The sequence below is a fragment of the Astyanax mexicanus genome, chromosome 5 (assembly GCF_023375975.1).
Source record: "Astyanax mexicanus isolate ESR-SI-001 chromosome 5, AstMex3_surface, whole genome shotgun sequence".
NCBI classification, from domain to species: domain Eukaryota; kingdom Metazoa; phylum Chordata; class Actinopteri; order Characiformes; family Acestrorhamphidae; genus Astyanax; species Astyanax mexicanus.
Window position 1 is genome coordinate 29,326,961 of NC_064412.1, and position 13,492 is coordinate 29,340,452.

The following is a 13,492-nucleotide window of genomic DNA, read 5'->3' on the forward strand; positions in this document are numbered from 1 at the left end:
TGTACTGTAACTTTGCCTTAAATGGCACGCTCCCTTTCATAAAGCCCACACACACACACACACACACACACACACACACACAAATGCCCCCACATATAGCAGGCCGTGTCCATGTGTTTCCCTTTTCCTGTCTCAGCTGTGATAGGGGCAGCATTGTCTCACAGGAGGAAGTGGCCGAGAGTCGGTTGCTCTGTAGTTCCTCTTTGGCTCATGTTAATACAGACATTTCTTCCTCACCATGCACATTTCACTCGCTGCACCTCGGTACACAGGGAACCAGTCTCTTCTTATGGCCACCACACTGGGTAAGTGTTCTAGGTGAGAAACTGGGATGATTTTTCATTTTTTCACATTTGAGGTATTTAACCAGTAATAGCAGGGGACCCACTAACCATGGACAGTGTAAGATGTATGTAAGAGCTATGTGAATACAGCCTTCATATAAGATAGGCTGTATGAGAGCATGCAATGTTATATATAGTTTTACTAACAATATCTGATAAAGATTGTGTGTAAAATATGGGTTGTTCTATTATGTTGGACTCAATACATGGTGAAATATGAAAAATACTAAAAGATGCTAGAGGAAGAGTCTGAGTCACTTTCATAAGAACCAAATTTTGCTAACCAGATGACTGGGTCAAAAACATCTGATCATCAGGAAGGTCTTATGGGGTGTTCCTGGTACGCTGGTATTTCTAGGGGACAAACTGGCCAAAAATGCCAATGACATGGAGGCCCCACATCATAACTCACAGGTCTTTAAAGGATCTGCTGATAACATCTTGGTGCCAGACACCAGAGAACACCTTCAGAGGTCTTGTGGAATCCATGCGTTGATAGGTCAGAGATATTTTGGCACCATGAGGAGAATCTAAACAAAATTTAGCAGATAGTTTTAATGAATAGACCATTAAAAATGTGCAATTCTTTATTTTATAATAGTGAACAATGTTAAACATCTAGGGTTTTAGTTTATTAACAGAGAAATTCACACATTCAGAACTTAGGACAGGAGGTGGTCCACAGCTGATTTTGTGTGTAGCATTTCGAATGACAGTAATAACCGTGGAGTGATTTTAACCAGTATGAATCGGCAGTGTGTAGTTATTACAGTTTATCAGTAGTCATTGCGAGTTCACTTTAATCCAGTATGAACACACAGTATGTGTAATATTTAGCCTGGTATTATTAATCACTAAGGAGTAAATAAAAAAAATGTTTAATTATTATAACACTGAAATGATTCCAGTATGAATGCAGTGTAATCTAAGATCAATATACACAGCAAAAAAAAAATAAATTGTCAAAACTAGATAAAATATATATAAATTGAGATTTAAAAATTGTTCATATGAAGCAAAAATCTTCCTGTCGAGTAAACAAATTGTCCTTTAATATATATTTTTTTTAAATAAGCAATTGCTAAGTCTCAAAATGAGCGAAGAGTTAAATAAAGCAAAAAAAAAAAAAAAAAATCACACATTCTAATCAGAATAACTTTTGAGCTAAAATTACTTAAAAATAAGGTGAAATTCTAAGCAAGATCATTCTTCCTAAAATAAGCTAATTAATCTTACACACAAAGCTTAGTAAGACAAAAAGTCTTATAAGAGAAAAAAATAAGATTTATCACCTGTAAATGAGATAATTTCACTTCATAAGATTTAGTTGTAGTGTTGTCTGACTAATAACTGAATCTGCATTGTGTGGTGGTGATTGTGTAGCACCTCTTACTACAGATTCATGCTGCATTGAGTCCAGGCCTGCTCGTCTTTGCCTCTGGACTTGGTCGAAGCTCCACAGTGACTGAAACTAAACCTGCGGAGTTTAGAACAAGTACCGGGTCTAAGACACTAAACAGCTTCTTTACTAACGAATCACGGTTCAGATTCGAGTCAAAACAGTTTAACACACAAGGTGGTTTATTGGTTCATTGTCTTCATACATTACAACAGACAGACACAGAACAGAGGAGAATACTGCTAATACGCAGTGCATGGAGCCTTGGTCTCACTGCATATGTGCGAATGAAGGAATGTACCAGAGATCATTAGAAACAATATCTCGAGATCTCTGTTTACTGTGGTTTCACCGAACCTGTGAAACCATGAAGACCATAACTGTAAACTCCAGAGCACAGTAACCCAGCATCCACCCATTAATTAACACCCAACATTCGAAATTATTTTTTGTTTGTTTGTTTGATATGAACTAAAACAAACAGATGCATTGGAGGGCATTTGAGAACCATGTAAAGAGGAGGAGAACTTCCTTCCTTATCCAAGGTTTAGAATGTCCTAAATAATGTGAATGAAGAACAAAAAAAGGCAACTGACTATTTAAAACTTGTAGTTTCTCCATTCACAATGTTATATAGTGTTCACTTCCAGGTTGAATGAGGGAAATAGATTTAAGAACAGCGTGAATGGATTAAGTGAATAGTGTGAATAAAGGAAGCACGTGTTGGAACAGTGTGACTGAAGGAGAACACTATAAAAAGTGAACACAGTGAATTATATATGTTTCGTTCTAGAACAGTGGTTTCCAAACTTATTTGCCAGATTTTTTTTTTAGTGCTATGGTTTTTCAGCTCTAATGTACGACCTTTAACTCAGGAAGGGTTTGTTCGTTAACTGATTAGTTGGAACAGGTGTATTAAAGCCCGAAGCTTTAATACACCTGTTCCAACTAATCAGTTAACGAAGAAACCCTTACTGAGTTAAAGGTCGTACATTAGAGCTGGGGGAACGTTAAAAAGCACTTTCCCAGACATGAATTAAAGGAGAAATCCGGTGTGAAGTGGACTTGGATTTTGTGAAACATGAAAATGAGTAAGAACTTCTGTCGGACAGCCCTGAAATACATCTCTTTTAGTTGACTGTTTATACCCACAGTACCTTAAGGTAGTTCACTGGGTGCTGCCATCTTGAAATTAAGTCAAGATAAATTTACTGACTAGCACGAACGAATTGGTATCATAGGATAACAGACTGCATGAACCATTACCTCCATGGAAATGCATCATTGCTAAAAATATCTTTAGAATATTCATTCATATTCACCCAGAGAACAACCTCAAGCTACTGTGTGTATAAAAAAAGTTTCTTAATAAACAACATACATGTGAACTTTTAAAGTTCTAAGTGGCTTGTTTCAAATGTCAGGGCCCTCAGAATTCTACCATTAAAGTGTGGAGCAACTTTGAGCTTGTTAATGGTGTAAAAATAGCCATTTCTTTGCACAGGCAACGCTAGCATTGTAAGCCTGTTTGCTGTTTTGGAATGCTGGGGCTGAACGGAGGTGGATGTTTCACTTCACCCCAAGTCCATTTCTCTAAAGATTTCTCCGTTATGCCTTATGTGAATGTGTGAAGAACATTCTAGGACAGCATGGGTAGAGGATTAGAGGAATAACATTGCAGAACAGAGTGAAGGGATGAAGAACATTCCAAAACACTAAATGGACAACATGAATGACTGAAGACAATTCTAGAAAAGTGTAAATAGACAAGGAGGTGAATTGGTGACAAATATTCTAAAACTGTGTGAATGGAGGAAAACACTAGAATATTGTGAATGGAGGAAAGAACATTCTACGAGAGAAACACACCAACCAGGCATCTGCGATCGTTGGTGGTTACTGGTGTGAAGGATATGACAATATAATGCTGTTATGAAGATTAACTTGATTTACTGACCAGCAACAAGTTCAGTAATTCAGAAGATGTTTAGAAGTGGTTTCTGTGTGGCACAGCATCGTTTACATCAGCCTGTGCTCTGTACTTTAGAGTAGGACTCCAAATGGAATGCTGTAGACTCCATCATCTCCAGCTCCTTCTCTTTCCATACCTGTGGAATACTAAGACAGATATACTGATAATTAGAGGTCTGTGCTGAGCAAAGCACTGCAAGCATGAATTTCCTCATGAGGAAGGTTTTAATACTGTCATGCTTTTAAGAAAACAGGCCCCGGGTCAGTGGCTGGTCTCCAAGTACTGCACAGAGTTACTGTCCATCCTTCAAATCCCAGACCACCACAAAAAAACAAAGACCCCAAACTGGTCCCGAATCAGCCGAGGGACTTCCTAAAGCCTGGGGCTAGTCATCCACAGTGACGTTGCGGAACAGGTAGGCCATGGACTCGCCGTTGTGGATGCGCCGGATGGCCTCGGCTAAAATCATACTGACGTCCACTGTTTTGATCTTGGGACACTGTAGCTTCTGGACCTCATGGGGGACAGTGTTGGTCACAACCACCTGAGAAGAACCACAACCAGGACAAACCAGTTAAAATCATAGCAATGAAAGCAGCATGAGCAAACAAAGCAAATATATGAACCAGGTCGGTCATGATAAAAACATTTTTTTTGGATGATTAGCCCAAAACATATTGCAATAAACAATATTATTGTCAGTTTCAAATTAATGTTATTCCAAAAGATGTAACTATAATTTAATAGCATAATATTAATGCATTTCCACATTTATTTTGAAGAGCAATGAAGCAGAGTTATAATTATTAAGAATATTAAATTAGACTTATTTATTTATTTTTGCTGACCATACGCCTTTTGTATCCATACGCCTTATATGAAGGGTGGGTTTGGTGTTTAAAACAAATAGTGTTATGAAGCTAAATCAAACCTTTATTTTTACAAATGTACATTTATTTTTATTAGTTTATAGGAAATAAAGTTTCCATTTCCCATTTATTAAAACAATTTAATTTGACGACACAGGATGATCAGTTAAAGGGGGGAGTGTGTTTCTGTGTGATGACATGATAGAGCAGAGTAAATGCAGTGTTACGGCTAAATGACTCTTCAAACTAAGATTTTTCAGTGCACACTTTAAACAGAGGGCTATGAGAATCACTGGTAAGATGGCGGCACAAGCAAAGACTAAAGAAACCCCATAAATATGAGTATTTTCCTCGTTAAAAATTATGCCAATTTTACCATTGTTTAATGTAAAATGTAGTTTCAATGTTTTATGGTCATTTTCTTCAAAGAAAGCATATAAAGAAAATCACTAGTAGTTTATCTCTGTATCTGGCTGTATTAGCCCTTAAATGGTGCAACAGACACAGACGGCAGAGGCTGAAGCATTTAAGGTCCCCATCATAGAGGAATGAAAGAAAGGACAATATTAATTTACTGCTGCAACACCTGCTTCCTTCCTGAAGACAAAGGTAAAGGTAACTAGGTAAGCAGCAGCTAGGTTGCTGAATTTTAGCGTGCCACTGCTATAGCTAGCTATATCTGTATGGGTGCTTTAAGGGTTGTCCCCATTCTTAGGGGGGTGGTTTTACTAATTTCCCTTGTAATTCTGTTCCAGGGGAAGGCTTATACCCGTAAAGAAGAAGTACAAAAGAGAAGAGATATTTTAGGTCTGAATCCTTTCAATTTTTTTCCAAAAGGTGCATAAACAGAGGAGGATCACATTCAGAAAGTTGTGAGGCACAATAGTCCCCAAACAAAGTTTTTTCCCCTTCTTGTTTCCATATTTTGGACCATTTTTTATCATCAACATTCCATAAAAACACAAAAGACACTTGTAGATTTATTGGTGTGTTTAGACAGTAAATATAAAAGTCCATATATGTGTAGCAATAATGGTGGCATCTGTATCTATTGTTAACTTACAGACTTGCAGACAATGGTGTACATCAATGGAGCTTGGTTTCAGACCACACCCCACTCTGAATGGCTCTGCTTACATCTGATATTTGTTTATATTATGCCGAAATGTTCAATTCATTTGCATGATGCAAAGAAGTACCTGCAGCGACTCTGACTTTTGAATACATGTACAGCCCTAAACAGCACACTAAATCTTTCTAAGACTGTAATGCAATTCATTTTCTACTGTAGTTAAAACCTAATAAATGAAATAAATGTAATTAAAAGTATTAAAAAGTGTGAACTCTGCTTTAATCTCTTTGCTCTTTTTTCTTTTATCATATTTAATTTGATCCTTGGAAACTGTAGCTAACATCCAGCTGTAAAAGATGATTTTTATCTGCACTGCAGCTATACACAGCATGGTTAAGCAACATTACTGTAGCACCCATTGCTATACTGATCATTTCCTCCATATAGCATCCACCTATAACAAAAACCCAGTTTACTAATAACAGAGTATTAGAGTTGTGTTTTAATTCTGATGCAGGAGTAGTACCTTCTGGTAAATATGAATAACAACCATTAACGAATTAAATACTGGTATTTACACTCAGTAATTATTTTCTTAATGTTTATTTGGGTCTATTCTAATGTTATATAGAGTGAAGTACAGGTAGACACACTTATCACTGTCTATGTTTATTTGAGTGTATTATAAAGTTATATAGAATTAATTACAGGTAAACACACTCACTGAATTTGTTTGGATTTATAAATTTATTGGATTTATCTAATGTTATATAGAGATTATTACAGGTAAATACACTCACTGATCAATGGCTTTATGTTTATTTGGGTTTATTCTAATGTAATATAGAGTTTACCACAAGTAGACACTCACCCATTACTGGCTTTATGTATATTTGGGTTTATTCTAATGTTATATAGAGTTTATTACAGGTGAACACACTCACTCATCAATGGTTTTATGCTTATTTGGGTGGATTTAATGTTGTATAGAGGTAATTACAGGAAGACACTCTCACTGACCACTGCCTTTATGTTTTTTTTGGGTTTATTCTAATGTTATATAGAGTTAATTACAGGTAGGTACACTAACGAATCACTGGCTTTACGCTTATTTGGGTTTATTCTAATATTATTTAGAGTTATTTACAGGAAGACGCACTCACTAATCACAGGCTTTATGCTTATTTGGGTTAATTCTATTGTTATATAGAGTGTATTGTATGTAAATTTCTCTCTCTCACCTCATCTATGGCAGACTCCTCTATGAGGCGAGGAGCATCCGCTGAGAGCAGGCCATGGGTGGCCATGATGTAGATTTTATATGCTCCTCTTTCCTTCAGGATCTCTGCTGCTGCTACAAAGTCTGCCACATCATCGATGATGTCATCCTTTAAAAAAGAAAGAAAGATAAAGGAAGAAAGAGGAAGGATTTCAAATTCAGGACAGTACAATAGTACATAATACACCAGTACAGTACACAATCAATACCACACAAACACATAATAAAAGACACAGCCCATATGACTGTAATTCCTTTGATAATCAATTATTTAGCTACTTAAGTGTTAAAAAAAGAAGTGTAAAAAAGTACAGTTGTTTAGTGAAAGCCTGCAGAGCAGAAGGTCTTTGTGAAGGTAAACCTGATCGAGAACTGCATACTAGTGCTCCCTCTAGTGACAGAGCACTGTTATTACATATTTAAACACTTAAAATATACAAATATTCTGATAAAATTTACATTAACATTTTGTAAAAGCAACAAGTTTAACCAATTAATGCACATGTATTTTTTTTTCTTTTTATTTTCTCTGAGCCTGAACCAGCATTAATATACAGAAATGCATAAATATATTAGACAAAATCAGTGTAAAACAGAAAAAAGGAATAAGGTTAAAACAATATTATGGCATTTTTAACCAACTAAAAAATAAACAAATTCTAGAGTATGAAATTGAAAAAAAGTATGGACAAAAAAGTATGGCAAAAAAAAATCTAATTACTACTACTACTGCTGCATGCTCATTCACAGTTTACTTTAATAACGGAGTGATTAGACAATCTAGGTGTGTTGGATGTGAAATGGGAATACAGGACTTTGGCTAAATAAATAAATGAGAGAGAGAGAGAGAAAAACAATAGACAGACAGACAGCTAGCAACATATAGATAGACAGGCAGCAATAGACAGACAGAACTAGCTTAAGACCGACAGCAATAGACAGAGACAGAGAGACAGAGCTACCAAGCATTAGACGGACGAACAGAGACAGAACTAGCGTAGACAGACAGTTAGCCAGAGAAAGACAGCTAGTGACAGATAAACAGACAGACATACATAGCTAGCAATAGACAGACAGTGATAGACAGACAGAAAGAGAGAGAGACAGAACTAACGTTATACAGTCAGACAGCGATAGATAGAGACAAACAGACAAAGCCAGCAGCAGACAGACAAAGCTAGCAGCAGACAGACAAAGACAGAGCTAGTGATTGACAGACAGTTAGCGACAGACAGACAGATGCTAGTGACACACAGCCAGCAACAGATAGAAAGAAATAGACATAATACAGTGCAGAAACACAAAAAGTGCAAGAATATATACACATTTCTATATACAATTAATAGAATATGTAAAAAAATAGACATAGATTTAAACATAAAAAACAGTACAATGATGAATAAAACAATTTGCAGATATTAGCATATAATGAGAATACTGAATAAGCATGGGCATATGGCAAAGAGTATACTGATTAAAAAATAAACATGTGCATATATAGATATTTCATAAAGTGTATTGAGGAGTATCCAGGAGCGTAGGATATACAGTAAACAGCCCAGATAATGACCATATCTGGGCCTCCCTTACCACAATGATGGCAATTCGACCCCCAACATCTCCCACAACTGTGATGGGCGGTTTTTCTTTGGCCATCATCACTGAAATGAGATGAGAATACATTTTTACACTTCATATTAACAACTTAATTGGAAGATTGGTTTAAAAGCCACAATCACAAATCTTCAGGAACACACACTCATTCCTGCTCACCTCCCTACTGGTTTTTAAGAAAGCAGCGAAAGTTGAGCTCAGTGCCATACTTTGTTTGCTAATTGCGTCACATTACTGATCTTTTTAATAATGATAAACATTAAACTAAACCAAATATAATTTATTCTTTTTAATAATGAATGTTACATTTTCTACTATTTAAGCAATTAATGAACAAAAACAAAAAAGCCTCTGAGGATTAAATCTGTTATAGATTTGGCTACAACTGATGTGGCCTTCTTTAACTGATTTAGTCTGATTCACATCAATTTCATAGACCCTAAAATAGAACCCTGTGGGACTCCACTTAGTATGTCCAAAAGGGAGGTGAGTGCGAGGATCTGGGCTGCAAACAATACAATAATGAACTCAAATGAAACAAGAAATACATGCTCAAGAAGATTTTTACAATAATTAGACAAAATAAATAAACAAATCAAATAAAATGTCATTAAAATCACACGCTTACCGCATGCTCACAGCTAATGATTCTGGGTTAGAATCAGAACAGACTTTTTTCTTAATACTAACTGAATCAACGGAACATGCTTAAACAAACGAAAATCATAAAAGAGCAAACACACTGGCTTGTGTGCAGAATTCATTTCAGGAATAAGGAGTTAAGTGGGAGTTTTGGGTCTTTCTTTCCCTCATATTAACAATTGTTAAAACTCATTTTAAGAGACTCAGCAAGGGGATACATACAAGCCAGCACCACGTCAACCCAAGAAGAAGCAGCAGCAGCACACAGTGTTAGCAATGCTTTTAGGTCTGTTCCTAATAGGAGTTAAATTTAGGGATGCACCAATTTTTTGTAACCGTTGGTACTAGCTATTACTAATACTAGCTGGTACTAGCTGATACTAAAATACGTTTGACTGTATGAATACAGAATATAATTATTATTATAAATAAGTTTCCCTCCACCCACCAGTGGTAAAAGCCACAACAGGGACTAAGGGACAGAGCAGCCACCCAGCCAAAAAACTGCAGGTTTACGTTTTCACACTCTTAATTTTTTTTCAAAGTTGTATATAAAAGTAGAGACCACTTCAGTTTCTCTGATTATGCTACTTATAGGTATATGTTTGAGTAAAATGAACATCGTTGATTTACTCATTAAACTACGGACATTTCTCACAAATTCTTTATAAAAATTGTCATTTAGAGCATTTATTTGCAGAAAAGGAGAAATTGCTGAAATAACAAAAATGATGCAGAGCTTTCAGACCTCAAATAATGCAAAGAAAACAAAGTTCATATTTATTTAAAGTTTTAAGTGTTCAGAAATCAATATTTGGTGGAATAACCCTGGTTTTTAATCACAGTTTTCATGACTCTTGGCATGTTCTCCTCCACCAGTCTTACACTCTGCTTTTGGATAACTTTATGCCTGCACTCCTGGTGCAAAAATTCAAGCAGTTTAGCTTGGTTTGATGGCTTGTGATCATTCATCTTCCTCTTGATTATATTCCAAAGGTTTTCAATTTGGTAAAATCAAAGAAACTCAATTTTTAAGTGGTCTCATTTTTTTCCAGAGCTGTACATATTTTTCTTAGCATGAGTTCACATCCTCTTCAAACACTGTCTGTTTTCCTGATGAAAGATAGACTTAAAATCTGCTTATTTGCCAAAAGACTAGCTTTCTATCTCTGGGTAAATTTATGAGGTACATTTATGACTAAAACTGCTGAAGCAGCTAAATGTGTGACTAGAATAGCACTGCCTAAAAATAAATGTATGATTAGAATAGCACTCCTAAGGTAAATGCATGTGCTTTTTCGTTATGTCTGCTGGGATAAAATGTTAAATTAAAAAAAATATATTTTTTAAATAGTAGCTTTGTAGCTATTTGTGTTAAGTTTGTTAAGAAAGATAAAATGCATCTAAGCTACTAAATTTGTTAATTGGTAAATAAAGTGGCCACTTCAATAAAAACCTGTGAAACATGTAGTCAGTATTCAGCCTAAATTCGGTGCATCCCCAGTAAAATTACAAAGCCCATTATTTTCCCATTAGCAAAAAGGGTTTTTAGAAATAAGCTGCTCGAATTAAGAGATGCAGGAAGCACAGAGTAGTGTTGATCTGCTCAAAGATCCTTAAATTAAATTAAATTATTAATGCTAAAATTAAATATTAATAAATGTTCTGCATTCACACTGCTCCGCAATATCTACTGTTTCCACTACTAAAACAGTTTCATAGTGCACAGTCAGTGTTCTGGCCTAAAGTGGGAATGACAGAGACGCCATGGTTCTCAAGCTGCAACACTATATGGACAAAAGTATTGGGATATAACAGTACATACAGTACATTTTGTGCTAGATTTTTACAGAACAGCTTACAATACAATATCTTACTTCCAATAGCTTAGGTAAATCTCTGGGCGCCGCCATCTTAATTTAAGTCATAATAAGTCAACAGTCGAGCACAAATGTATAGGTAGAATAGTTGAGCAGATTGCAAAATGAATGCATGAATTCCAGCTGTTGCTGAAAATATCTGGTTAATGTCGATATTATAATGGGAAAAACCAACAACAAATTACATAAATATTGCTCAAAAAAGTTTGACTATTTTTGTTTAAATGTAAGATGGTTGCGCCCGGAGATTTACCTATGCTACGGGATGTAAACATTGACTTTTAATAAACTTCTTGTGCAGTTTTAAAGTTTTAAATGTCAGGGTCCTCTGGATTCTGCTATTGCAGTGTGGAGATACTTTAAGTCTGGATAATGGTGGAAAAAGTGATTTATCAGCAGGCAGAAGGCATGCCCCATATCATCCATTGTAAAAGCCTGTTTGGGCAAAGTGCACTAAACATTGGATATCAGAAAGCTGCAGGAGAGCAGCGGTGGGCTGTTTAACAAAGGTAAGTACTTTTAATCACATTTTAATACACCCATGTATTTTAATACACCCAAGTCTATTTCACACTAGAGTTCTTCTTTGACTCTGCAGCTTTACCCTATTTATTTGATAGTGCCATCACAATATACACCTTAAGGCAACTTTATATGGCCTTCAGGCCATGCCTGGTACTGGACATGGTGATCATAGCTTCATGTTTACCGGTTCTGCGGTTCTGTTGCTGTATTCTATTGGACAGGTAATGTTTCAGCAATGGATTCAACTTATAGCAGCCAAATGGATTCATAAGAAGGAGTTTCTACATACATTTTGACATATTTTATATTTTAAACATGTCAGTAAAACTGACACGCTATTTTCTTTAAGTTACTAAGCATTAACAGAGTACAGAGTACAGATTACAGTCTTATGCGGTCTTCACATGGGTGAAATATAGGCTACGTGGCCTGTAATGTTAGGGCATATTTGAAGTTATTTACACATGCCCTGTACAATGTCCTGTATTTTAACTATATAATGTAACTGTACATGAACTGAACACATGATATAAGGCCTGGTGTCCCCGGACTATAGGCACAACACATAGACTAAAAAGAGCTGAGTGTGAGTTAAATATGAAAGCCCCTAAAAAGCACAGCACAGATCAGTTTGCATGCAGGGCACTGCAGATCATTCGCAAAACAGCTGACAAAAACAACAGCGGAGCAGAGAGAAGGTGAGAGCGGCTGCCGTACTTGGAAGCTCGATGCCAGGAAATGGAGCTTGGTGTTTCCCTGTATCGCCAAAAATAAAGGACTGGTTAAAAAGCACATAAACACAGCAAACATATTCAGTCAGTGCACTGCTCTCTCAGACTGACCAATTGTGAGAGAACACTCACATTTACATCAGAGGACCAATTTATGCTCCACCCACAAAGCCATTCATTTTATAGCTAAATTTGTGAAACTTTATAGAAAATTGGGTTACAATAACTTTTGTAATGAATACAAATAGGTTTTGATTGATTTTGTTTTGGTAAGTATTTGGTTCAGTTGTGCAAGAGAGCCATCAGAATCATGCAAATTCATTTCTGTTGATATTTTCTAAAAAAAGTCCTTCATTGATAAGTTTAGTGCTTATTTCATAATTTAAATGATAAATATTTAAATGCAAATGACTTAATGAAACTGTGATCTGATATCTGTCATTCCCTACAAATTGTACTTTTATTGTCACTGAAAGAAACACACACCAGAAGGATCTCTTGAATATACATATGTTTGTTAATACAAAAATACAAACTACATGTGCATTAGTCCGAATTACACGGTTATAAGTGAAGTTTCTGTAAAGAAAAATGTAGCACTAAAATTCCCAAAAATAGGTGGAAATGGAATTCAGCGTGATCCTAATAATGGTACTTTAAATATATATATATATATATATATATATATATATATATATATATATATATATATATATATATATATATATATATATATATATATTAGGGTTGCAGCGGTAACCGGTTTCACGGTATACCGTGGTATTAAAATGCACGGTTATCATACCGTGTGTGTTTGCTTATTACCGGTAAAACGCAAGCCAGCGGAGAAAGTCACCCGCGCATGCGCAACTCTGCTCCGCTTCAGCTACTCAGCACACAGCGGTGAGAATGGCAGAAAGTGCATCAGACTAGAGCTTAGATTCTCTGCCCGAACCAGACCTGACCCGAGGACCGACCCGAAATCGGGTCCGTTCGGGCCGAGATTTCCCACCTCATTCCTCGGGCCGGGTCGGGTTGGGCTCCAGAAAATAGTCTGAGATGTAGGCATCTGTTTTTTAATTATATATTTTATTTTTAAATAAAGCTCTGGTGTGACAATCACAATGTTAATGCTAAGTAACCAATTATTATTGTTAATGAAAAC

General features: G+C 36.0%; 1 protein-coding gene and 1 long non-coding RNA gene across 5 annotated transcripts in view; one reads left to right on the forward strand and one right to left on the reverse strand.

Moving 5' to 3' along the window:
- The first annotated feature begins 234 nt into the window (after window positions 1–234).
- Window positions 235–5,932, forward strand: LOC111193751 (uncharacterized). Its single transcript, XR_007439128.1, has 2 exons — window positions 235–305; window positions 5,650–5,932. It is a non-coding gene; the product is annotated as an uncharacterized LOC111193751 (long non-coding RNA).
- LOC103025091 (phosphoribosyl pyrophosphate synthase-associated protein 1) overlaps window positions 1,905–13,492 on the reverse strand; it is a 36,629-nt gene continuing 25,041 nt past the window's right edge. For 3 of the 4 annotated variants that reach the window (XM_007252150.4, XM_049479280.1, XM_049479282.1), the window contains 4 exons: window positions 12,314–12,352; window positions 8,526–8,596; window positions 6,898–7,044; window positions 1,905–4,259 (listed from right to left, as the gene is read on the reverse strand). In XM_007252150.4, the coding sequence (XP_007252212.1) occupies window positions 4,101–4,259; window positions 6,898–7,044; window positions 8,526–8,596; window positions 12,314–12,352 (416 nt within the window). In that variant the 3' untranslated portion in view covers window positions 1,905–4,100. The remainder of the gene's footprint in view (window positions 4,260–6,897; window positions 7,045–8,525; window positions 8,597–12,313; window positions 12,353–13,492) is intronic. The other variant, XM_007252149.4, reaches the window with a different exon arrangement.